This window comes from Xiphophorus couchianus, chromosome 22 (genome assembly GCF_001444195.1).
Source record: "Xiphophorus couchianus chromosome 22, X_couchianus-1.0, whole genome shotgun sequence".
Taxonomy (NCBI): Eukaryota; Metazoa; Chordata; class Actinopteri; order Cyprinodontiformes; family Poeciliidae; genus Xiphophorus; species Xiphophorus couchianus.
Window position 1 is genome coordinate 1,245,436 of NC_040249.1, and position 27,932 is coordinate 1,273,367.

At 38.3% G+C, this 27,932-nt stretch overlaps 1 protein-coding gene across 1 annotated transcript; it reads right to left on the reverse strand.

Moving 5' to 3' along the window:
- Positions 1-275: 275 nt before the first annotated feature.
- Positions 276-26,633, reverse strand: edaradd (EDAR-associated death domain). The gene is made up of 6 exons (XM_028006508.1): positions 26,398-26,633; positions 8,803-8,861; positions 8,425-8,467; positions 6,837-6,910; positions 3,491-3,539; positions 276-1,918 (listed from the first exon to the last, which is right to left on the reverse strand). Exons 1-6 carry the CDS (start codon positions 26,429-26,431, stop codon positions 1,530-1,532), a joined length of 648 nt encoding a protein of 215 aa, XP_027862309.1. The 5' UTR covers positions 26,432-26,633; the 3' UTR covers positions 276-1,529.
- Positions 26,634-27,932: the final 1,299 nt, after the last annotated feature.

Here is a 27,932-nt window from a genome sequence, read left to right on the forward strand (position 1 = left end):
CTGTTGCACATTTGTCCAGCAGGTCAAAAGTTTATCTACATATACTTTCATGCAACGTTAATTTTTATGCAACTTGTGCATGAAACATTGCTTATGAAACGTTTAAACATGAGGCTCCTGACGCCCAAATGGCTACCTGCAGCATCCAGCCAGACCAAACGCCATACATTAGATAAAATGCAAGTCAGTTGATGAAAGGGGATTTTCCCCAACAGCACGCTGCATTCAAGTACAGCTCGGACATTAGGTTGTTGAAATAGCGAAACGACTCCAAAGGGATTTAAACATGTTTTATTCTCAAATATGGGCACAATGTCATTTAAAACATATTAAACATGAACACTGACCATTTTCAAGTGACTATATTGTTGTATATTCTGTGTTTATACACAGAATATACAACTACATAGCATTGGCTATGCCTGCGTGTACTTCATTCACTGAAAAAAATCCAACCAAATCTCCAGTCAGTGCTTTAACTTTTCACTTTTTTAATGTGAAGCTACTTAAAAGTACTGCGCTGTGATTTTAAAATTCGAATAAGTATGGAACTGTGATTTTTGTGCAGTTATACCCTATTAAATGTAGTTTTACAACACGAGGAGGAGGAGAGGTTTTTAATCAAAGCAAGCAACGGGAAAGTATCAAGTATTTCCTGGTCTGGGAACCAGTATGTCAAACAGCCGGCTGCTTACACTCAGGCCTAACCATTCATGTAAAAAGTATTATGTCATAGGTCTGAGAGGAAGGCTGGAAGCCTGGAGAAAATCCATGCATTCACAATGCATGCAGAGAGAATGGGCTGCACAGCTGAGGTTTTTATTATAGAATATGTTGCTGTGAGGTGACAATGCGAACCGCCACAACAACCAAACACCGGTGTTAAATCTGTGAACGGGACTGTTTGGTACTTCTCCAGCCCTTGTTTCACTGATGGCTAACAGCAGTCCTTCCTGCCCACAGCATCACCACCCGCTGCAGCTCTTTGAAGATTACTTGGATGATACAAGTTACGGCAACATTTAGTTTCCCTTTGGGACACGAACAGTACTTCTGAATTTCATTGAATTGGCTGCGTTATGGTCGAAGCAAGTGTTGTGATACGAATCTCATTTATTGGTGTCTTCACTTCTCCTCAGCTACCCAGCAACACTTTTGATGAGCTGCATTGTGTGTTTGTTCTGACGTTATACTGGAAGAGGTGTGAACCGTCAGACAGCTCTCCAAAAGCATCGACACCACAGGCGGAGAGCTGAGGGATATGAATCACTCTGTTACCTACACATCTGTGTTCGACGTTTCAGAATCACGTATTTACTATATTCAGTGTTACTGACCAGAAGACTGACACTCATTTTCCTTTTTCTGTTCATTATCTGTTTTCTTTTCAAAGGTTCATTTTCTAAGAATTTGCCTAAAAAAATAAAAAAAAAACACTTGTAGCTTGGATGCAAAAAATATAAAAGAGATCCAAAACATGTACACCCTGGGAGAAGAAACAAACAGATAAATATACATTCTTCAACTTATTAGTGAGTCTGCTGCCAACGTGACGGCCAGTCCTTTTCTATCCAGCTTTGCAGCAGCCGCAGCACGTCAATGCGCTGATAGATGCGGCACAGTTCGGTGAGCTCGGTGACCGTCTTCTGGTTGTAGCGCAGCAGGAACTCCTGGGTGGGGCTGTGAGACAGGGAGCCCTGGGTCCGATGCTCCAGCAGGGTGAGTTCGTCATAGCTCATTCCCCAGCGGCTCGCAAAGTTCTTCCAGTTTTTGATGGTGCAGTGGTTTGGGTCCAGCTTCAGCCGCAGCGAGTCCAGCAGGTCTTTGTCGTTCATGAGGTCGCTGATCTTGGGCGGGGGCGCCAGGCAGCAGCATTTTTCACAAGGGCTGGCGAGAATCTGCAGTTGTTTGGGACAGTCTGAGCACAAAAGGGACAAAAAGAGGAGCTCAGTTCAGAGACTGTGTGGAACCCAGCCTGTCTCTAACATCATGATAACCAATATGGTTATCATTTTATTCATCATCACTGCCATAAGAGTCATAAGAGAGAAAAAAAAATCCTGTGGTCCTCCTTAGATCTTTGGATCATGTAAGTACAACTTCAGAAAACTGTAGTTTTAAATTCATACAACCAGCCAGTTTCTGTAGGAATTACTGTAAGGAGCAGCAGCTGCCAATAAATGATTACTAATTATGGGGATACCTCCACAAAAGCAGATGTTGATCTTAAGTTTGATGTGTTTTTCTCTGAATTGCGTTAAAATAATGTAACATTTCAGAAAGTGCACGCACCGCTCAACACTGCCAGTTTGCTGCAGCTGCTGCGACTCTAATAGCAGAGCAGCAAATTCTTGTTAAAGGAAAACTTTATCCACTGTCATCGGTGGCCGTGCTAACTAGCCTGAGCTTTCACAGCAGGCTCTGGTGTGGTGAAGGAGGTTGTGAGCAGTGTGTACATGAGCATGATTGACAGCGCTAAGACCCTCCTCCTGGCTCTGATTGGTTGTTTCTGACCAAGGTGTGAAGTAGGGGAAAAGAGGACCTTGATTTTTTTCCCCCCCAGATTATCTGTATCATGTTCCACTTTGAAGAGACAGTGAGAGTTTTAATAAACATGTAAAAGACAGTTTTCTTTCTTTTAAGAAAATTACCTACTGGTTTAATAGATGACATAATTTATTTATTGCGGCTAATTGATTAAATATGTCATTAAATCATACAAAATACAAATTAATGTTAGCTGATAATGGAGGGTTTCCATTAGTTTTCCTCTGTGATCGTTGGAGAGATTTTAGAATAAGCCGACAACATATGCAGGAGATTACCATCCAGATTATGGAAGCTGGCATTTCATGTAGCATTTTGAAATAAACACTTCAGACAAAAATTGCAGTTTTAATGCTTAAATGGTTCTGCAATAATTACATGTGGCACATATTGTTCTATGTGTGTCAAACAGAGCACTTTGCTTTCAGACTGCAGGTTCACTGGTGATTCCAAGAGGCTCTAAAAGTAGAATGGAAAGCAGATCCTTTAGTTATTAGACTCCAGCTTAACTCTCTCCTGCTATAGATGAATCGGTCGATCCTTTCTTTCAGTGTGTAATCTCGTCCCTGTCTTATACAGTCACTTGTTGAGGTCTTACTAACTTCCCGTGCTCTCTTTCATCCTCCATCTTCACTTCAAAACCCACACAGTTTATCTGCACTTCTCTTCTACATGAATCCTCTAACGGAGCTACTGTCGTCGTTAACTTTTTACTTCACTTTACCTTTCCAACCCTAAAAATTGTCGATAACCTTTTTATTCAGTGTGGATACTAAAAGAACTTCACTGTATGGTGTAATAACTAGGGGTCAATATTAAGGGCTATATGACTGATTTGAATTGACATTTGTTGTAAATTGGCTTAAGATGACATGTTGTGAATTAGTGCGAAAAAAATAAACTGAACTGAATTGAGTTAAAAAGAAAGAAAAAAAAACTTTACCTGGTGAAGTAGATGTTGGGCAAGTGCAGTCCTCCATATCTTCAACTGGCTACAAGCACAGAACATACAGGTTACATTTATTCATACAGTCATTTCTACCTGTGCAGGGATCTTACACACTTGGCAAGAACAAAGGCTAAAATAATTATATATATATATATATATATATATATATATATATATATATATATATATATATATATATATATATATATATATATATATATATAAAACTGAATGCACTCCTCCCTGAAAAAGAGGTGGTTATCATTTTGGTTAATAACATAATTTATACAAGATAAGTACAGGGTTATAATTATGTCTTTGAATCCATAAAGAGAAATCCTGTACTAGTGTGCAACAGATATTACCAACCGTTTAACCCATTAACCCATTTCAACTAATGTAATATATATATATATATATATATATATATATATATATATATATATATATATATATATATATATATATATATATATATATGTATAATTTATTTTTGTCAAATATTTTTATTTTTCTGTCATTTTACAGAAATCAGTTATTTTTGTATTTAAAAAAAGACACATTTTGTTGACGATTGATTTGAAAGAGCAACAAAAATAATACAAACTCCAAGGGACTGTACACATTTAATAGGAACTGTACATATGATGCATCTTAATGTAACACATGATTTGTGTGAAACAGTGCTGACAAGATTTGATCTGACGTAGATGATGTGCGACGCCACAACGCCTCCTCCACCTTGAAAGTTGCCTGAACGACGTTTCTTCCTCTGCACCTCGACATTGATCTTTTTAGATTGTGCCACCTGACAGGAGGACTAACAGCGGAAAGCCTTTGGCATTATTTCGGTACACATGAACATAGTTATTTAAAAGTGTTATTAATAATCCCTCATATTGAAAAATCAGGAATCAGAAATGCCCAGTCTTAAGACAAATTAAGTGCGGTTATGTCTAAGTGACAATATTCGGAGCTGTGAATCTATTATATTTCATGTTGCTGTGCTTTGGATCAGACGCTACCTGGATGCTCCTACAGTGAAACGTGTTAAAACAGAAACCCAGCGGTGCATTTTTAGTACATCAAGGCTCTGCTTCCATGTCCCCCGGGGACAATATTTCATCAATACACATTTGTGAATGGTCAGATTTTCTTCCCCACTTTCAGCTGATGACTTCTTCTTCTTCTTCTTCTTCTTCTTCTTCTTCTAAAAGCGTCTTACCATCAAAGCTCCCTTTGAGAAAGTTGCATACCATAGACTGATGGAAGCTGTCTTTCTATCCTCAGAGCGGCTGCTCTGTTATTAGAGGAGCTTGCAGCTGCGCAGCAAACCAAAACCACAACCTGTTTGCTCACAGCACAGATTAAAGAGGAATTAAACGCTGCGCATCGTTCTCAGACCTAAAGAGGAAGGTGTGGTAGGTGCGTTCTTTTAGGGTGGGGGGAGGAAAAACTTTCCACCAACAATCCTAATTTGTCTAAATATTGACGGTTCAACGTGATAAAAAAAAAAAAAAAAGACTGTCACGCTTGTCGATTTCTTAGTTCAAAAACATCTGGGAGCCACAGTCAGATGTTCTCATCATGAAAAAAATAAGGATATCACAACAACAGCAGGATACACTCATTGGATATAAATGAGAACGATTGAACAGTTTTCATTTAAGCCACGTGTGTCAAACTCAAGGCTCGTGGGCCAAATCCGGCCCTCCATAGCTTTTGATGTGGCCCTCTAGATTCTAGGCTAAACACTAAGCGTGCTGAAATATTATTTTAATCAATCAAATCAATGCAGTTTTTATCTTTTTACTGCCAAATTGTGTAGTGCGGGTAGTGCTATATGTGTTTTGGTACTGTGGTAGAGGTTGTGAGCTGTCGTTTTGTCTTCAGACATACACTACAAACAATAACGCATCAAATAATTTGGTTGATTAAATCACATCCGAGTTTGAATGAAGCATGTTAGTTTGTGATGCTAGAAATGGTTCAGTTCAAGCAGCATTAACTACTGGCTCTTAGTAACATATCCAGCCTTAACATTGTCATTACAATTCTTCTGAAGATGATGATGGTTCTGTTCTTCTCATCCGTCCTGTGTGTTGTCCAGCAGAGAACAGTAAGGTGGGTTCTATGCGAAGTCCAGAGTGACGTTTCTACACTCAGTGACAGTTTGAGGTGCCATGTCATCTCCTGGTTCTGGTCCACTTTTATGAAGTCTAGTCGACTCAGCAGGTTGTCCAGCACATTTTAGAGAACTCCATGCTTCCCTCTGCAGACAGACTTTATTTTCCAGCAGGACTTGGTTTCGACCCAAACTCCAAATAGTACCAGCAGCTGCTGCAGTGACCATGGTGGTACGGAGCTTGATTGATTGAGCAAGCTCCCCCGACCTTTAACCCCTCAGAGTATTGAAATAAACCTACTTTTCAGAAGATTGACATTTCTTTTTTAAATATATATTTTTTAATTGATCTTATGTAATATTCAAAATATCTGAGACTGTGTAATTTGGGTTTTCGTTATGCATAAGCCATTACACTCAACATTACAAAACATCTGAACTCCATGTGTAATGAGTTTATATAATATACGAGTTAAATTTTTCTGAAATGAGTGACAAAAAAAGTAGTCTTTTTCACAATATTCCACTATTTTAGCTGAAAAAAACAAACAAAAAAAACAACAACTATATATACGTATATATAAATCCCAGCACCATGATTTTCACACCTTCATCTCCACTGTTAGTGATTTTGGCATAAGAATGACCTTCTGACCTCTGAACATGGGTTAAGCACCCAAAGTGTTCAGACTAAGATCTCCAAGCATTTGACAGGCTGGTTGATTGTGTTTCGTTGTGGTTAGGTAATCATATTGACACTGCATGGTGCTTTATATAGGTTTTAATTTTTGCTAGGCCAGCTAGCTGAGTAGCATTGAGAACTCTCAACATGAACAAGACATCGCTGCACTTTTTAATCTCACGGCCAAAGCAAAGGTTTTTTTCTTACGCCCACTCAAAGTTAGAACTTAAAACCGCACTCAACTGGCTGTTTATATAATGACTGAGATTCCTTTCATGACAACCTCCTTTCTGGTACAACAGCAGTTTTGCATGGTTTTTTTCCCCTTAGGACAATCGGTTAGTTCTTTTTTTCCTGTATCTGTCCTTACGCCTTTCGATTAATTGAGGTTTTTACAATATGCTCTTTTTGTGTGCTAAACCCCGGTGCGATTGACTGTAACCCAAAGATAATATTACAAATGGTAACATGATGCTATCCTAGCAAATTAAGGCAAATACAGCTTAGAAAAAGAACACCATGGTCCAACTGACCTGTCTGATCTTGTCTTGAGAGGAGTGGTGCAGGTACCCAGAGGCCATGGAGCTAAGATGTAGTGTCACAGCATCTGCCAGGCAAATATTACAGATCACACAGGATTAGATGTTTTCCTTGTATTGGCAAAGAGACATGTAAACAGTGGTCATCTAACAACAGAGAATGTTCTTACTTCAAGGCTCTATTCAGAATCTCTTTTTCAGTTTGTAATTTCTGTTCCAGTGGGTCTTAAATAGCGTCTCACATACATGTTTTGATTGACTGATTGGGAGACCAAAATTTAGGCTTAAGAGAATTCTAACTGGAACCTTTTTGGTAGAGATTTTTTTTTAAATTTTTTACCACAAATATCAAACCATCTAGCATTAAATGTCAAAGCTCATTCTTCTAATGTTTGAGCTTTATTTACACTAATAGATCCAGCACATAAGCTTTAGCTCAAGTGGGGTTCTGTGAGCTCCTCAAGAACAGTCAGTATCTTACTAAAGAGCTTCTGTGGATATCACTGTTGGTTTTTGACTTTGCAATAAGAGTTTCAAGGTCAAAAAAAAAGGTCATTTCTTGCAAATCTTGTCCGCATTGAGGCTCCGCCCACCTGGGAATGATTTTCTTTTTTTTTTTAGATGGGTTGTCGTATTCAGAAACACTCGTGTCCACATGGAACGTTTTCAGAAATGTTTTGAGAATCCTTAATGTGGTTCTGTAGGAGCTGCAGCATCACCATGTGACATGTGATCAGCCGTTATAGTTGTTGTTGTTGTTATGTATGACATGTTTGAGGCTATGGGTCCGGTGGGGGGAATGGGCTAATACGTTTTTGCAAAAAATACATTTTCATTTACACGCATGAACACATATTACTTTTTTTTTTTACATTCTACCATGTTGATTGAAAGTGCAGCATCTGCTTTATAGTCACTTCTCAAATATGTAGAAAGACAAATAAATGATTAATAAACAAATAAATATGTCTGTTTTATTTTTAATGATGTGGGAAAAAGCATTTAGCTGACAGAATTAGACAGCTCTCCTCTGGAAGTGAATTTACAAAGGAGACTGTATTGGTGCAACTAATTTTACTTCCAACTACTCATTTCCTAAACACATTTTTTTTTGTTTTTGCTTTTGCTTTGTAACTCCTTACAGTCAGATTCAATAAATTAGAACATGTATTCATTTGAGGCTCTTTTGTCAAATTAAAAGGACCATTTGAAAATAGCTTTTAAGCAGGTATTAAACATATGCTTCCTTAAGTCCACACGTCTGTTTTTAAAAATGTATCCTTTGTTTTTTTATTGATCTGATGTAATATCCCAGTTTTAAATGTGACGTTTTCATTACCTCTGAGTGGAAAATCATCATGCTTAACAAAAATAAAGGCTTTCACATTTCCATCCAAGTGTAATTAATCCACTTAAAGTGTTTCACTTGGTGATAAAGTTCTTGAGATAAACGAATTGACAGTAATATTTTGAATTTACTGAATGACTCTTTAGGGCTTTCGATGCAGCACATTATATTCCCGACTAAAACTGTCCACACATGCTTAGCATAACACTCCAAATTTGTAAGAGCATTTATTACCGTGGGGATCTGTGACTTGGACAGGATAATTGGCCTCCAAGGACTGCAGGAGAGACAAGGACAAACACGACCACATTACATGTGAACAAAGCTGAGGCTAATTAAGGAAGAGAAGCTCTGCCTCGACTCTCGTGTACGCAGAGACGTAGAGCAGCCTGCCGTAACTTGCTCTGCGATGAGCCCTCTGGCAGCACAGTGTGTTCAGTTCTGGTACATTTCTTAGCAGATTACTGCAAGACTTTGCAAAGCTTTCTAATCGAGAACAATGCATAATCATCACAAAACAGACTGGACAGGGAGCAAGTTGCAACAGTGGTATGGTTTACTGATGGCAGGAAGAAGATGAGGGAAAAGAAGAACATTTGAAATACTCCTTACAAACTCTGCCACAAAGCTGGTGGTGTCCGTGTCCTCAACAGGCTCGGAAATGACTCTGTCTGGAACAACAGAGAAAAAGAAAATAAGCATGTTCATTTAATCTCTAGTCATTTCAATAACTTTCTACAAAATGTCAAAGCATCACTTGTTCGAAACACAGGAAAACCACTTCCTGCAGTGGAGGACCATACATGATGTGTGCTTAATGTAGTTCAGAAGGCAGCCGAACTAAACAACAATTATTGGTAAGATGAACAGTGGGAGTTACTGTACACACGTCAGCAGACCTCATTTGCTTAATCCACCAAGTGCCTTGGACTTCAGCAGAAATGTAAGAGATCCAAAGCAAAAAAAAACAAAACCCAAAAAAACCCTGGGGAATTTTCAAAAACCCAGAGGTGTCTCGTTTCCATTCCAGATGATCGAAAAGCACCGATTTGAATGACATACCGTTCTGTTCCATGTTGCTTTGTTATGTTGCAAAAACACTGACATTGTACAAGCGCACAACCCGTGAGGGTGGATTTAATCTAAAAGGCAAATCTAAAAATTCCCAGGATTTAAAAAAAATAAGAAAAATACTCTTCAGCACGAAAATTACGACAAAAATAATAATAATTAAAAAAAAAAAAATCAGGTAACCTTGGTCCTTAAGAGGAATTTTACCAGCGACATTTGGGCAGGTATTGGGAGAGAAGCACAAAGGAACCTTTTCATCAGTAGAAAATACCTGGAAGGGGCAATGTGGGCCTTCATCACTCCACGTCACTGTAAGTCATTGTATCCAAAGAGCTCCAAAATAAAGACCAGCCGTGGCCTTTCTTGAGTTACACTCACTGAGCAAGAAAAGGCTCATTTGAACAGAAACCTTCAATTAGGATTAAGTTATCAAATGTTTCCTACCTTCAGCTGTCCAGCTACAGACAGAGGAAAAAAAAAAACAACAAGCTGAACACCAGTCAGATCAGCTAAAGTGATAGAACATAGACTGCTACATATCCACGCAATTCCAGTATCTGTTTTGACTATGAGGGTTCATGACATGAACATATCTGTTAGGACAGTCTGAAGCAAAATTACACAATTTATTTTTATTTTATCGTTTATTTCACAGGGGCAGATACAATAAGCAGATCAAAACAATCTTAATACCTCCGTCACAGTGTTTACAGCCATGGCTAATTCACAACAGCTGCTCCTAGACAGCCCTTAAACAGTTCATTTAACTGAAAAGTGAAGATTACTGGTAGAAACAATAAAATACCGATCAGTTTATTATTAGGATTATTTTTTTTTTACTGCTAATCTTAACTTTTCATTTAAAGAGATATTAAACGATGTCTTCAGACTACTTACTCGTAACAACTACAATAAATGAGTACAGTTCTGGTTCGTTTCTAACTAACATACAAGATGTAAACCAGCTTATTGTCTCAACTGAAAAGATAAAAATCAGATTTTAGATAAAAGCAAGCTATAGGTAACCAATTCAAATGCCTTCTGAAGGCCGATGAATCCAGAACCAATCAGATGCTGATCCAGGGAGCAGTTTTTCAGTAAAACAACCCGGTCCGAACCAAAACTGCTGCAGGTGGAGGAGCTGTCTGGGTCCCAAATGCTATCAGTTGTGCTACTACATTTTCACATCCTTGAGATAAGCCTGATGAAATTGATAGAGGGCGACAGTTCCACTGAGTCCTGACTTCCTGTTTTGAATGCTGGAATGATTACTGATTTTTTTCCGAAAAACTAAGAAATACACAAGTCCTTATGGAAAGATTAACAAGATGCATCAATCATTTTAAATGAGTCATCAAGTGGTTGATTGCAGAGCAGTGAGCTCGTTCGCTGAACGTTCTTTCAGCCTGTTCAGCAAATCGAAAATCAGGTCTGCTTGTGATTTAAAGTCCAAGATAAGCCCACACTGATGCTCTTTAGAGACTAAGACACATCCCTGCTGTGCTCCGTTTGCCTTCTGTTGGATCAGGGGTGCTTTGTCTGTTGAACAGGAAAATACACCCAGTGCTCAGAGTGGTAACAGAATTATGTTTGTATTAGAAGTTCTTGGAAAATTGTCTTGAAAACCATTACAACCAGTAATTGATTCCATCCAAAGTTATTTGCCCATCAGATGCCTTTTTTTTGCTTAAGAAATCAATTTTGCATTTAGCTTCAATCACCATAAGAGAAATATTTACTTATCAAACATAAACTAGTCAATAAATCAGCTCCAGATTTCCTTCATTGTTAGAGATTGATGATCGGTTAATACTTACATTAAAAACTAATCTTATTCACTGCTCTTATCTGCCTTAGCAAAGGTCTGATAATCAGCCAATGTCCCTGATTGGTAGATCAGATTCGCCCACCAGGTAACTGCATGTGCGCCATTAACAATTCGGTCATTTGGGCTCTATAATCAAGCTTAAGACACCAAGACATTCTTCCTAAATTTAAGATACTTTTTCCTCTTTCCAATGTGCCATCTGAACTGCATTTTAAAAACGCACTTGAATTCTAGTGGCTGAATTTCTTAAACTCCTTTATATTCCAGGTTTCTTTAAATAAAGGTAGAAACTGTTGTACATTGTAATAATAAAAATTGTATGTGGATTTAATGATTCAGTCGATAAGAACTGCTCTCAGAATGTTCAAAAATGTTTGCATCTAAATAATTTGATTCATATATGGAGTCATGCTGAATCACCCGTTCAACCTCCTTGTACGCAAAAACATGCCTTTGCCATCTACTGGTAATCAAATTAAAATATGTATTAATCACACTTGCAGTTGATTTCTAAATTTGGTAACATTTGTTAATGGGAAAGATGTCAGGAAGTGACTGCCGGAGTACATCAACACAGAAAAAGAAAGGTAAATCCCCACTGTCACATCCTCTTTAGGCAAACCCACACTAGTAGGAAATGTTGACAGTGATGCAGTTTGCTTCCACACAACTTTCACTATTGTCATCTTTAGAATGAAACAAACCAACTGCGTCTTGAAATGTGCAACTGAAAAAGCAATCCTGCACACAACTGTTTTAATGTTTTTATGGCTTATTTTAACAGCGCACATTGTTTTTTATTGCACTTCTTGGCCTGTGCCTAATTCAAAGATTGCTCAAATTAGCCATGTGCTTACCGTACTTGTTTTAACTTGTTTAAAAATAATTCAACAAGGCTGTGTGCATTTTACTGGTACGTAAATATGTTAAAGGAAAATATAGCGTGCAAGCACGAAGTGAAAAATCTGAGTATATTTTTCTCTGTATCATGAGCTAGTTTTGCTTAAGTGATCTTTGATGGAGAGAGGAAATCCCTTCAGCTAAATTAGAATTACTTGGTCCAAAGCAAGATTTGCGTGACATTAAAATTTGTCACTTGTCCATGTTCAGCTGAATTTGCCAAGCAGCTCCGTGACCAACATCGGGCAGTGTGGGCTCTCTGTGACAAAGCAGACGATGCATCCAGACTGATACGATAAACTCATAAAAAACACCTTCATGCTCGCAACAGGCGCTTACGAGGCATTTAAAACAATCACATACATGAATTTTGATACACTTTGTTAAAAATATTCAAATGATGCACATCCCCACCAATAAAGGCCGTCTTTGACAAACTACGGCGAGATGCTGTGAAAGCAGGGATGCCTGTAAATCAGCACATCGATCAACTAATTCACACTTAAATCATTGCTGCAGGCCACAATGGATTTCCAATCCAGTCATCATAGCATAATCGTTTTATTATCTTATGATACTGTGGAATACATTCTGTGGACTTTCCACACAATTGTGTTTTTCCACATTGGAGAATTATGAATAATCATTATCCTGTAATGCACTTTGAACTACTGGGTGTTTTATAAATAAACTTGATTGATTGATTGGAATACATGTCGCAATATAAAAATCTAATGCATATACTCAATACTATTGACTTTGTGAGGAGAAAATGAATGAATTTGGAAGCATTTTCTGATCTTTGCTTAGCCCTCCCTTTAGGATCCACACCTGTGTATCAAGAAGAAAGAGTAGCCTTACGGCAAATGGAAGCTAATTAAATGAAATTCATCCTCCCCCACACCATGTGAAGAAGTTTGATTAGGTAGAACACCATACCACAAGTCCTAATCTGCTAAGAGAAGGTCATAGGTTTCAGATGTTATATGTTGTATAATAAATACTTGTGTAAAGACATAATTTTAACATTTCTTTTTCAGCTGTGTTTAGGCTGAGCTTGCGGCAGTTGTATTTCGTTCTGCGTCTGAAATCAAGAGATATGCGCAAAAATCCATGAACAAAATGAGGTCAGGGCAGATGAGAATGCAGTTGGAAGCCGTCATTTGGGACAGGTGAAATATCATCTCCGCTGCTCAGATATGAAGCTGTTACCATGTCACACAACAACAGCTTAGATTTTTTACTATTCAGATTTGTTGCAAAACTAATTGCTACAGAAAATCCATCCTGTTCACAGCATCACTATCCACAACAACCAACAACGTCCTCAGTGATTTAATTTCTCTTGGAGTTAAGTATTTTCAAATTGAATTTGAATCGAAGTTTAGCAGCTTGAAAATAAACGGGTTCCACCAAAGAAGACGCTCGTTGGTTGAGGACAAAAAAGAGAAACTAAGTTGTAGTTCACATTAAGCTGCTGAATAGAAAAAGCTGCTTTTTTCACGTTGTAGCAGATTTTGCAGAGAATGACATTTGACGGCTGATTTCAAGTCTAACCAGGATTAGAAATCTGCACCATGTATAGATCAGACAATTCATGACTTATTTCATTCTGATCAGTAAAAAGATTTGTGTTTCTGTTTTCGAGAATTTCTCTGTTGCTCCAACAGTAGGACTTTCTACCTGCCTCACACCTCTACACAATCTTTATGAATATTGATCTTTCCATTAGTAACATGGTTTCTAATCTGTTTTCTCTATGGCTTTGTTTGGTCATTGTATGTTACACACCTGTCAAGTTTTGGACTTGAGTACACTGCTGTCGGAGCAGGGAGAGTAGAGGGTTTTGGCGAATATGGGAAACAACCGTAAAACTACCGACTACTGCTGAATGAGTGAGAGGTGACTACTGACAGAGTGGCATAATTACTGTAATACAGAAAATTTACAGGAAAATACTAATATGGGAGCACGCCAAGACAGAGGAGTAAAGTATGGTACTTTCCCGGCCAAAACGGGCGACTTGACAGGTATGCGTATGTATAGTACAACTATACATCTTCAGAGAGCCACAAACAAAGACTTTGTATCACCATAACCACCATGTAAAACCTTGTATATGGCACATTTAGGTTTGGCCAGCCTATCTATATAAATAAAGTCTCTCTTTGATCAACTTGTTTCATTATGTACCGTGAAGGAAACAAGTATTTGATGCCCCACTAGCTTTAAAAGTGTCATAAAATTATGACGTTCTTCTTTTTTTTAAATAAAAAAAGAAGAATGTCAAGAGACATATAATATCAAAAGAAGAACTGAGAAAATGACATCACATGGGAAATTAAAATGAATTTGAATTCCATTGAAGGAAATAAATATTTGGCCCTCTTGTAACACTGAATCATTTAGTACTTGGTGGCAAAACCCTTATTTTCAAGCACGGCAGTCAGACGTTTCCTGTAGTTTTTTAAAATAAAGTGTGCACACCCTTCAGGAGTAACTTTGGCCCACTCTTCTGTGCAGGTCATCTCCAAATCCTTAAGGTGTTTAGCCATTCGTTTGGAAACGCAAGGCTTTAGCTCCCTCCATAGATTTTCTGTCTCCACCAGACATCTTTGGTCTGGTGGAGATGTTGGAGTGTCACAGAGTCTGTTGGCAGGTGGCCTTTCATACAGGGGACAATTTGGGACAGGTGTCTCTCATGCAGGTAACAACATCACTAAGATCAGGGTGTGTCAATGGTCTGTGGGAGCCAACATTAGTCATGGTTGTTAGGAGATCAAATATTTATTTCCCTCATCAAAATGCAAATTATTTTCTATTTAAATATCATTTAATTTTCTAGATTTTTAAAAAAAATATTCCACCTCACATGAAGCTACCATAAAAATTATATACTGAGTACAAACTTTCAAAATCAGTTGTCTTCTCTTGATGTATGACCCATTTTCAGAAATATATTATATTTCACACTGCTGTCGGAGTTGTAACATAAAACTCTTGGAATATTTTTTTTTTAAAATGAACTGCATGACATTTGAAGAGTCAGGTTTCAAAGCTCAGAAGAGAACAGAAAAAAAAACACAGTTAAAGTTACTGATGATAGTCTTAATCTATCCCAAAACTTCAATTCAATAGCTCAAATTAAACTTACTTAGGCCGGGCTTACATGCCAATGATTTTCTTTTAGTTTAAGGCACCTAGTTATCAAATGTATGTTGTAGCCAAGATCAGTGGAGCATTGTTCAGCTTTACTGGGAATGCGAGAGCATGTACCTGCATGCTTTGGATGCAGTTCAAGAGATGAAATATAAACCACATCATAATTCATTGCTCAGGGCCGTAATTCCGTGCAGGTGAACCCAGCTTTTCACTGTTTTGACCACCCAAGTCTGCTATGAAAGAGCAGCCAAGTGGGCCCTTGCTTGACATGTGGTTGTTTCCACATATGAATGGAGGTGAATGGCATGCCAATACCTGACCCAGACCTCGGCAGTGTCTAGACTGAAAGGAGCTACAAACACACACACACACATGCACCCGCACCCACACACCACTTCCACAAAGTCAGTCAGCAGTGTGTCTCTAACAGTCAGAGTATTTGCTGGTGTGTTTATGTTTATACTATCTCTTTAGTCACATGTCACCTGATCAAAATAGATCACATACATAAAAAAAAAAAAAAATACTCAAAGCAAAAAACAAGAAGGTACTTGTCAACACCCTGGAGCTCTACTTGTTTCTCGCATCTGCAAGACGGTCGGCTGGTAATACCGAGGCTTTAGATGAATACTTCCTGAAAGCATTTTTAAAAGACTTTCTTTAGCCATTCTTTACTTTCCGAGAGCTAAGAAACTGAAACTTGTAAATACATGCAATTTGTCAAATATGTTCCTAAGAAGGAATTAAAAATGGTAAGTGGTGTTTTGAAGTGGCTTGATGCTTTTAATCACAGTGAGGGTTGTAAGGTGTGGTAGCGCGAGGCCTGCAAAGACATGAAAATCAAAGACCTGCACTCATTCATCCAATCTGACACTTTGGTTTAGCAGCACAGGTTTCATCAGAAACTTAGCTCCACTGTTTTGGGTCGGAGGCAGAAGGTTTTCGCCAAAATGCTCAAAACTGTTTAATTTCATTCAAAATGCAAGTCCTGTTGCATATCTGGTGTAAGAAACCAAGAATAAGATGGATTCCTTTGGTTGTAGCCCCTTTCATTTCATGGTCCCACAATAAAAACACATCTGCAAGCCCTCCTGTGTTACACCGACTCATTCTGGTTGTAGGCTGTGTGCTTTCAGAACATGCGGCAGGTTCCTGGAAAAAAGGGGAGTGGGTTATAACAGGGGCACCAGCAACCCTCCCGACCCCATTAGGGACAAGGGTGAACAGAAAATGGATGGATGGATGGATGGATGGGTTATAACAGCAACATTAACCTGAGCATTATGCAAAATGAGCGTCAATGTTTCCCCTGGCTGAGCTCCACAGTCTTCATGGTGGCTGTCTAAACACTTTCAAGGTTTTTAATACATGCATGCAGTACACATGCATAATCCTCAGCATGTTTTCATCTGAACCCAGTTCTGCTGGAAGTTTATTCCTGTTCAAAAGGAATCGTTCCACTAAACTCTGGTGACATAAACTGCATGATGTAAGCTTTCTTACAGTAGCCGTGTTTAAAATATAAATGTGCGCAACAGTTTGTTGATGTTCTGCTGACGTAAAAAACCCCAAAAAAATCAAATTAATTTTGCAATTACAATGTTTCCATTAAATAAGAAATGCAATGAAAATCCCACGTGAATAAGTTTGTTGATGCAATAAGTTATTGATAATCACAGAGGTGACGGATGTAAATCGTTATATGAGATTATATTCAGACTTCAGACGTGGCACTAGCACTCATCATCGAGAAGCCAACAGAGGAGACACCGGCTGTAGTCAGTGGTTTTACAGAAGAGCTGTGGGTTCAACACTTTCAAATGACTCAACTTCTGATGAATTGAGTGAAGCTGTGAGATGAAGTCAGCTGCCCATTCCCCGAGGAATTAAGCGCTTTGATGCTGTATACAAACTGGAGTGACTCATGCGATGTGAAAAAAAGCCTTTCCATTGCAGTTTTGTGAAATACACCAGTTTCAATACAATATGATGGCGCAAAAACCTTATCAAAACACAATTTTAGTTTTTTTTCTTTTCTTTAAATTGCAGTGTTTCCATTAAGGTAATGTACTTTTATAATACCAGGTCTGAAGACCTGTCCAGGGTGTATCTTGCCCCTCCCCAGATGACCGGTGTAGACAGCCCCCCCAAGCAACAATATGGGAATAAGTGTGTTTACATGATGGATGGATGGTACTCCAATTTGTGCCATTTCAATGGAAACACAGATAGATATGCTACAGTCTGAATCATAATGGATGAGAAGACAATAGGCCGGGGTGGGGTGATCAAATCCTCTGTTTCAGCACATTTTGGCTGGTTGTAAAGGACACCTGCCCTCGCACTACACAGATCAAAAGTGAGATGTTTTTGATCAGTTTTCAAAGTGAAACAGTGTCATAATAATATCTCACACATTCACATGAATGACATTTGTAAGCCACTTATAGTCCATTTATACAATTTCCCAAAAGTTAATGAAGTTTTAAAACACAGAACTATTTTAGAAAGGTTTGTGATTCTGCCAGCATCAAATGGGAAGAGTTTGGAATAGCTGCCAAAATCTATCCCTGGTTCAAAAGGAATTGGCCGCCATTACTAATTTGAATAAGCCACATATAAATATTAGTAGCCAAAATTCAATTTCAGTGGATTATTAGAACTTGGGACAATGTCCATGATCATTACGGGTAACTTAACTAGATCAGTGAAACAGGGTGTGGTATGTTATATTAGTGATTTATTATACATTCTGAGATTAGGTTCTGATGATACTCTGATATCAAACTGTCAGACACTTTATATTTTAGTCATGCTGAATCTGCTGCTGGTAGCACAGCTCTCTGTCCTGTCTTGGTATCTTAGTTTCCCTTTTCCTCAAATACTCAAAATCAACCAAGCTGTGTTCCTCCTTCCATTACTGGTGTTTTTCACAGAACTGAACGCGGACCCTTAAGAAAAGAAATGTGCTGAAGACTTCCATAATAGAAATCAGATAAATATAACAAGTAATCACAACATCAACCTGTTTCATAGGTGTGTTGCTGTGTGAAACTGAATCTACAGAGAATCAGAATGTATATGGAATACACCAGAGTCATTTTGCCTCAACTAAATGAGAATTTTTACATCTAACTGTACAAAACAAAGAAAATAAATTATGTTTTAAAAGTTGAACAAAAAGCCGTATTGAACTAGCAAAATCATTTCTATTCCACTTACAACAGTGATGTTAAAAAAGCTATTGCACAGGCTGAACTGACATAAGAATACGTCGTAGCATGTATGGTTAAACCTAAACCAATATTTATAATAGCGTAAACATACTGTAGATAATCAATTAAAACAGAGAGGATAAACAATACAGAGGTGCATTGTACTTATATGTCATTTTTGCCCTGTTTATGTTTATTTATCCCACAAACGAGGAACATCTGCATTTTGTGTGACTTTATTTTTTCCAAAGTTATCACAGCAGGGCTTAACATTTAGTGGGAAACAACTGGCTGTGAACAAAACAAATAACTCAGTTAGAGTCAGTCTGTGACAAAGAGGTTAATTCAAGGTAAACCTCTAGGCTGTAAGGACCATGGACTGAGATGAGGAGCCAGGCTCAGAAAACCACAGCCATACAGAGTGAGATGAGGCTGTCACAAAACTCAGAAAACCTCGTGGTGAGGAATCCAACAAGTGAGCAGAGAAGCATCACAAGCGGTATTTCCAAGGACTAAGTGAACTGGAAGACAGGAGAGCAGCTAAAGATAGCTGAACCTGAGCCACAGCCACTAAAATCTAACACCAGTTCGTATTCGGTTACATTTCGTGAAGAAATAAGCTATGCTCAGTGTCTTCTTCTGAGGTTTTCATGTTGTTTCCTGCAGTGGATCTTGGTGCAGCGCCCCCACAGGTGGCTTTAGTGCAGTGTGAAAGAGAACTATACCGGCTGAAAATTTAACAAATGTTGCAATTTTGGTCCCCAATGAACCAAATCTACTGAACTACCCAGTGTGAAAACACCCTAGGGTGCCAGAAATCCTTGAGCATTTCAATTTTAATATCCTATATCATTACAAATTAGTTTTACGTCTCCCAGAAATGGGAATTGACATTGAGTTTTGATTTAAAAAAATTGACATACTGCCTTTACACAAGGATCTGGAGCAAATGTATCATTTACTATATTATAGATGTGAATGCTTTTTGTATTTATTTTAAACTAAACTATTAAGGACAAACTAAGCTGGTAAGCAAACCCTTAAGATTAGAACATTTTAAGATAAACTTTGAACTCTTTGATAGTTTGTGTTTAGAAAGCTGACTGTTAACCACGAGGGAAAACACGCCTATCTTTTTGAAACAGAAACGTTCTCTTAGTTGGAACCCAATTTCCAGAAAATGTTTGCCTACAGGTTTTACAATTTGGGGTTGACGTCCTCAACAATGTAATTGGACTGCCAACTAGCTCCATACTGGTCCAAACATGACTTTGGTTCTTTCTCCAGCAAATGACCCAGTGTACCAGTTTGCTAGCAATTGCCAATAATGGCGTATAAAGCTGAGTAACACCAAGCCTCTTGTGGCTTTAGAAACGTCCAGAGACACTTTCTACATACGTGGCAAGGGTGTTTTCCAAATTAAAGATATCAAATCTATTTTTTTGGAAGCAGATGAAAAGAAAAATTGGAACCAAAATAGACCAATCCAAAATGCTGGGGCACGACTTTGTGAAGAAATTTGAGGTTTTATTACAAGCACAGAGAAAATGTCGGGCTTGTTTAGTTCAAATAAGCCATAATAATGATGCTTGAACCCCCCTCTGACCTGTAAGTTCACTTACAGGTGGTTTTCAAGCTCTGTGTTGAATTACAGGCAGTCATTCTCTGCAGTGGGCATTATTTGTCACCATATGCTAGATGGGTGGCCTAAAAATATTTGCTACCATGACCCCTAAACTACAAGTTACGTCAATGTGTAATAAACCAAAAAAAAAAAAAAATAAGTTGACAAAATGCTCAGATTATCATCTACAGAGGTGTGAGTTGACTCTCTCCATGATTCCACAGACAGAGCTGCAAGGTGTGAAAGCGTCACTGAGTTTTAACTTACATGTCAGTGCAGGTGTGGTTTCACTAGGCTTTGGTGCAAAAATAAGTGTTAAAAAAAAAAACACGTACATGTCCTCTTGTAGATTTAATACAGACAGTAATTGTTGAAGGAGCTGCTGTTCATGCTTGGATCACTATGGACTGCACCTGCAACACCTGCTAACCTGAAGTATGATTAAGAACATGGTGATTATGGTGATCATCCAACTTCAAACACAAGACCGTAAGTTGCTCAGGTAACGATGGGCAGGAAAACAAAGTTGGCAATGCCTGAACCAACAGGAGGTAATCAACCTCTGCGGTATACTGGTAGAGCACAGGGCAGGAAATTGTTGGGGTTTTTTTAAGAGAAGACAGCAGCTGATAAATATAAACCTTGTTAGAATTTGTGCAGATAACTGAAAATAGTACAAGTGACTTTCAGACAATTACCTGGCTTTGACACAAATACACAATATAAAGAAAGGTTTTAATGTGTACTGTTTCTTGCAAGCAAGCATGTAAAAAGTAGGAATGTGAGATATAAACAGTATACCATCGAAACAACAGAAATTTGGCATATGATAGAGAGGTGCAGTCTATCCGGTAACTGTGGTAATGCTTGTTGATGACGGCATGCATCAGAACAGAAGAAGCGGAAAGCAGCATTGCTGAAAGCGCAAAGGAAGCGCTCATTAAAAAGGCATGTGCAAGACGTAAATTATCTGGACCTGGTTCAGGTTTAACCTCCCGCGGTCTTAGCGCAATGCTCAGAAGAAGTGCGGCAGATGTCACGGTCAGACTGAGGAAAACAGGGATAAAAGTGCATGCAGGGGTAAAGCAGGCTGGGTCCAAAGGACCTCCATCAGTCTTATCATGATGCTCAGGAGGAGCACGGCAAATGTCACAGTCGGGCGGGGTGACGATTTGATGGTCTTTCCGAAACAATGAAAAGAAAACGTCGTAAAAGCGCACGTAGGCTAAGTGAGACCCTGCACAGGGTAAAAAAACTTGCGAGGTCTAAATGACCCTGTCTGTTAAGACCGAAAAAGGGTTAAACTGTCAGACCAGGAGCAAAAAAAAATTAATTTGAAAAGTGTGTGGAAGATAAAAAATACTAGCACTTTGTTTTACCACCTTGGAACAAAGCATGTGCATCTCTCTACAAGTTCCAGTCACAATACTGGGAAGAAAAGGCAGGATTCTACGCAGACATCCATCACATTACTGTAAAGTTGTTGTGTTTCTACATAGAGAAATATATTTGATTTATTTACGTATGTTTGATTTAACCCGGGAGTCATCATTGAGATTAAGCTGCTGCCTCTCATAAAAAAACCAGTTAAACATTTCAAACTGCTCCCATGTCCGTAATGGTAGAACATTACACAAAACTGAGTGTAAAATGAGTTTTAACTCTATTGCAAGTTTTATACAAATTGTATTGTGATATACAGTATATCATTACCTCCACCCATCACAATATGTAGTGATATGAATTTTATGCCATGTCGCACATCCCTAGTAGAAAGCCTCCTCACAATTAGATGATGCCAAAGGGTGACACTGATCAATATCCATAGCACTGTTATAAACATTATACAATAGCTGGGCAGAAAAAGAAAATCAGCAGCAGAAAGAAGGTCACACACATCTTTAGCTTTTGGACCATTTTTAGCTTTGATCAATCCATCAATCAATCAAAGTTTATTTGTATAGCACTTTCCAACAACAAAGCATTTCAAAGGGTTTCACCTCATAAAAACACAAACGTACAAAGTCATAGAACACAGTCAGCAACTGAAACGTTACATTTTGTCAAGTGTCATCGATACACGTCAGATTGTTGATTAATGTTTCATTGACTATGTGTCAAAAGCAACACTAAAGGTAGGTTTAGAGTTTTTAGTCTAGATTTAAAGGCACACAGTGTTTCAGCTCTTTTGCAGTTTTCTGGAAGCTTATTCCAACCTCTGCTTATTCCAGATTTGATTACAGCACACATTCGCTATGACATTGTTTATAAAAAGCTTATGTTCGATTATGTGAATGAGTAATTGACCTTGGAGTTGGCCGCATCCTCACACAGTGAGCAGCAATCACGTCAATTTGTTTGCTTTCTCTTTTTGTTCTTTTGGCACGAGACATTGATGTGGTGTGTGTGTGTTGTTTTTGTTGTGTTTTTATTGAGACTTGTAGTAAATTAATTACTCATTGGGACATGAATAAAGATCTAAGTCACAAGATTCATTTCCCTCCATTACTGGATATGTTTTTTTCAAAGTTTTTGTAATGATGATGGGAGAGTCTGACCTGCGACCCTTCCACAGTACACCGCAAAGATTCTCAATGGGGTTTAGGTCTGAACTGTGTGATGAAGCTGATGTCTGATGAACCCTGAACCATCCACTCCATTTGAGCCCTGATGAGTCCTGGCATTGTCATCCTGGAATATCCGCAACTACAACAACTATCCGACTACTACTACCAAAACCACCACCAACAATAATAATCAGTTTGTATGAACTAAACTAATTCCCAAATATAATTCCCAGCAGACATATTTATTGTTCAAAGTGAAATACATGAAAAATGTATCTCTATATAGAAACACAATAACTGTAATGTAATGGATGTCTGCGTGGAATCCTGCCTTTTCTTCTCAATGTTGTGACCTGAACTTGTAGATAGTTGTGCTGCTTGGCATTGCTGGAATTATAGCACATGCTTCGTTTTAGGGTGGCAAAACATAATGCTTGTATTTCCTTTCTTCCACGAATTGCAGATTACATTTTTCTGTTTCTGGTTTCACTGTTTAACCCTCCCGTGGTCTTAAGATACAGAGCCATTAAAACCACACAAGTTTTTTACTCTGCCCAGTCCAAGGTTTTTTTCTATGTGGTTTCTGAAGGACCGTCAGACTGTCACCCCACCCTATGGCGCTTAGTCGTTGTCCGACCATGACATTTTCTATGCTGCTCCTGAGCATCATACTAAGACGGCGGGAACCGGGAGGGTTAAGAAACGGGGTCCTTTGGACACAGCGAGCTTTACTATGTGCGAGTCCCAATGGGCTTGCACTGACTTCGTCTGCGCTTTTACCACTTGGTTTCCCACCGTCTGACCATGACATCTACCGCGGTCGTCGTGTGCATCGTGCTAAGACCGCCAGGTCCAGATAATTTATGCTTTTGCACCTGTCTTTTTAATGAGGTTTACCTTTAGGCTCTCAGCCATGGTGCTTCCCACTTGCTCTGTTTTGATGGCAGCCGGTTACGTCATCAACAAACATTACTGCGGTTAGCCGGTAGACTACAGATCTCCATCGTAGACCGAATGTCTACAGTTTCCATCATATACCGTCTATAACGCTCATGCCTAGTCTGGTGTCCTGCTTAGTTGTGACACCCTCCCAGAGCGAGACATTAGCTGATGCAGAACCTAACGTTCGATGACATTCGTTTCCCTGCCTTTCAGTGTTTAACCTCATCTCTCTCTCAGACAGGAGGTTTCACTGTGACTAACGGTTTGTACGCTCCTTGATCCTACAACGTTGGAAACCAGCTCAGAGCTTTTCCGTTTGGCTTCGTTTCTCTCGTAGATGAAGCCACTAAAGAAGTAATAACCGTCAGCTTTTTATGTTTCTTCAAAATAGAAAGTATTCCTGGATCAGAACTTCTGTGTTTTTTTGTGTGCCTGCTTTGTCATCATAAATCCCCAGTCGGCTGTGGCCAATTTTGGTTCCCACTGAGCCAGGCTCTGCTGGAGGTTTCTTAATGTTAAAGGAAAGTTTTTCTTTTGTTGTCATTACATGCATGCTCAGTAAGAAGGATTGCTGTAAAGTCAATGACACAATGTTGCAACATGTTGATCCATAAGGAGCGAATGATGCAAGTCAATGGCTAAATGGAATCTGCAGGGTCTTAAGACAGAAAACTATGAACTAATCTGAATAATAAACTGAACTTGACCGCGTTGTTTGATAACTCTGAATTGTTTTGAACTGCATGTACTTTATTTGGAATTTGTCTGAATGAATGACTTAAATTGGCTTTCTCTTTTTTCAAAATGCCTTAGGAGGACTTATGTAGGATTCTATAGAGAAACTGATTCAGAATGTAAAATAAACCTCAGTATCGCTTCGATTAGTAACAACTTAAAGTGAGAGGCATCAAGTCCTGCTGAACTGAGCTGACAAAAATTTTGTCATGCAAATGAAGAATAGAAAAGGAGAGCTCTTCTTAATTGTAGTCGATTCATTTATATATCAGTGATACTTCAGAAGAGCGAGAAAACAGGTCCTATGGATAAAGCACGACATTTGCATAAAATATACACAAAATATATATTTTTTAAATATCTGACTAAACTAACCTGGGCCATGTGAGCACAACAATGTATGTTTTATTGGTGTTTGCTGAATATTTTGCATTTTAAACACTGTAGTAGGTGGATAGTGTCTTTACAATCCCTTTTCCTGGAGCAAAACTCAATACATTATAATAGTTTAAAACAATTAAAGAAATACTAAGATAATATATTATGACAATTAAGTGTAAGTATTCAAATAAATAATTATAAAAGTGTCAATACATTTAATTAAAAATCATTTTTATATCTCTCCCAAGTTTTTAACACCGTCAGACATAAAAGGAATGTAAAAAAAATCAGGCATTATTGGGGGGCATCAGAACTTCTCAGGACCCCATGACCTCTTCCTTTCTCTTCCTTTGTTAACAGGGTTAGGCAGCTCCAGTTAGCTTATGTCATTCTTTAGGTTTTTCTTCTGTTTTATTCCTAAGTTGTTTGTCACAACCATGATGTGTCAACACCATAACTGACAATTTACAAAACGTTGATGAAGTTTTGTGAAATAAATGATTAATTTTAGGATACTGTAAAGATTTCATGGACCTGATGAGCTACAATATGGCCTCCTTCAGAGGAACATCATATAAATTGAGATAGTTTGGCATTTTGTCAACTCCATCAGAGTTTTTAACTGACAGTCTGACTCTTTCAGTGATAGTGTTGACAAATCTCACTTAAATGTTCAGTAAATTCATTTTAATGTATTTCACATAAATAACATTACTTCACATGTATCAAGTTTTTCCTTTTACTCACTAGTTTGTCACCACCTTCAGTTTTGTGTCAACTCCGTCAGATGGACTTTATGTTGTTTTTGGCTTTAAATAACATTTCTTTTGTTTCCTGAGACGCATTTGTCTGTAAAACTGAGTAAAAATATCACTAATTGGGTCATTAAAAAAAAAAAAAAAAATTATTTTATACTTATTTTTTGTCAGATGGTGTTGACAGAGTTCTGGGTCAGGTCCATTAAAAATGTCATTTTCTAAAACATGTTGCAACTGGGAGTCTGCACCTTGGCATCTTTACATTTCCAAACCATTATTTGTCATAAATGAATACATAAGCTTGAGGAATAATTAAAATCTGAGGGGGGAGGGAGGGGGATTAAACCCATTTTGTCCCACTTCTCAAGAATCACTGATATATATATAAACTAGATGATACCACCCAAGTCCTCCCTCATAATAAAATCAGCTAATAAAACAGGAAGTAATAGTGTCTGGTCGCTTACGGGATGACAACTCATTCTGCGTGAGTCTGTTCATCCTCCTGTGTGGCAGGACACCGCATCACTGGTGTGTGGTTGAACTGCGTAGATCTGTTTCCACTCAGCAGGATGCAAGAAGGTCACAGTGAGAGAACAGCTTCAGCAGACGTCTAATTTGATAGCAGTAATACCTGGACAAAGGTCAGTGGGTTTCCCCACTTTCTGAAGGAGGAAATTTATTCAGACTGGAAACTTTCTTGGTTGGAGTGAGTCAAACCCTGCCCGCTGATTTACTTCCACATCTGCTGGCTTCTGACCACATTTCACAAAAAAATGATAACTAATAAGTATTAACAGTTTATTATTGTGGCAAAACAAAACAAACTAGTATAAACACACTAGTAAGTTGAACTTAACTGCATCGTTTGACACGCAACTTTAAGAAGATGGAAATGATGAGCAGCATAGATGTGCGGAGAGTCTCGTGCTGATAAGGGTCACTATTACTCAAAAAAAAGAATATAAAACTCTTCGCAAGCGACAGACTGCGTAAGGTGACAAGAACAAAGCCGGGTACTCACCAAACGGCTCCTTACACGCCATTAAACTGCTCATCTTTTAAGACTAAGAGGTCTTCAAGCAGAGGAATAACTGAAGCTGGAGTGAAACTCTTCTCTCAGAATGATGCCTCAAAAAAAAAAAAAAAAAAAAAAAAGAACCACTCCGATATTCTTCACTGGAAACGCAGAGGAAGCAGCCGAGCCAGCCAAGCGGCGGCGTCTCTCCGGAATGAGGTGAGACGCCTCTGTGGAGACAGGTTACCGCAATTAATGCTGCCTTCACGTACCCCTCGTCATTTTAACACTCGCCCCCCCGTAAGGTTCGCGCCCAAACGTTCCGTTCACTACGACGATTAACGGAACGTCTGCTATCTTTCACCTGTCTTTCAGGTAAAAGATGGCAGACATTATACATTTAATTTCTTCAAAGCACATCAGATTAATGAGAAGGTAGATATGATTTAAGCTACTCTTTTTGATTTCCTGCACCCGATCACAGTTGCAGATTTCCAACTATATCATTTATAATAAACAACTAACAAACTTAATATATCAGGAAATATTGTTATCAGTCTTATCAACAGAACACATGTTTATTGTAGCAAAGATAATATTAAAAATCTCTGAAAATATCAATGGACGAACACAACCAAAAATTTTTAATCAACGTTTTGCTTGAACCAATAAATAGTGCTACAATAGTGCTACATTATTGATTTATTTACAATCCGATGCAAAGCACTATAGTCAGCTCAAAGGAAAAAGATTACAGGAAATTCAAACTGTAAACTATTTTGAATCTTACAAACGTAGGATTATAATTATAGTCAAATAGTTCAGTTAAGTTCAGCACAGGAGGACAGCGGTCCAGATGGGATCCAATCATTTGCAATGCAGTCCAAATTCGTCCAAATCAATCAAACACAGTCCTATTCAAATCCAATTACTGACAGTATAGTCATCAAATTATCAGATTCAGCAAATAATAAGGTGGCAGGTTGTAGCAGTTGCCTTTCTAAGAAGAACCAGCAGATTGCCCAGCTTCACACTGGGAAAGCTGGAGGCGAAGGTAGAGAGGAATTCTCCAGCAGAACAATCAATACTCGTCTGAAGTATATACAAAAGAAAAACAAAACAAATATCAACAATATTGGAAAATAAGTGGGCATGGAAAAAATAACACATAGCACTTGTGATTTATTGCAATAACAATCAACTGAAATTGATGAGGTTTGCAAAAACCGCTTCGAATTGGAGCTTTTGCTGTTTTTTTTTTTTTCCAGTGTTAAATGTAATTACTGTGTGTTGTTCTGCAGGAGAATTGTACTGAGTTGTGTGACTGATGTACTGAAGAAGTTTAATTATAGCTATGCTTTATGTATGTAACCTCAACACTTCTTTTATTTAGAGATGCATTTGTGCTCGCAGGCCATATTTAGTGACAGACATGCCGAGAAAAAGGACAGGTAAGTTTTGAAAATATTTTTGTCGTGCCCGTTGATCCGACCATTGCTTTCAGATCAAAAAGAAAAAACTAAAAAGAGCGAAATGTAAAA

Coding starts and splice junctions, on each gene's coding strand:
- edaradd (XM_028006508.1), bottom strand. CDS start 26,431: ATGAGCAGTTTAATGGCGTGTAAGGAGCCGTTTG. Junction 8,862..26,397: donor GGCGTGTAAGGAGCCGTTTG/GTGAGTACCCGG, acceptor CTGTTGTTCCAG/ACAGAGTCATTTCCGAGCCT. Junction 8,468..8,802: donor CCAGCTTTGTGGCAGAGTTT/GTAAGGAGTATT, acceptor TCTCTCCTGCAG/TCCTTGGAGGCCAATTATCC.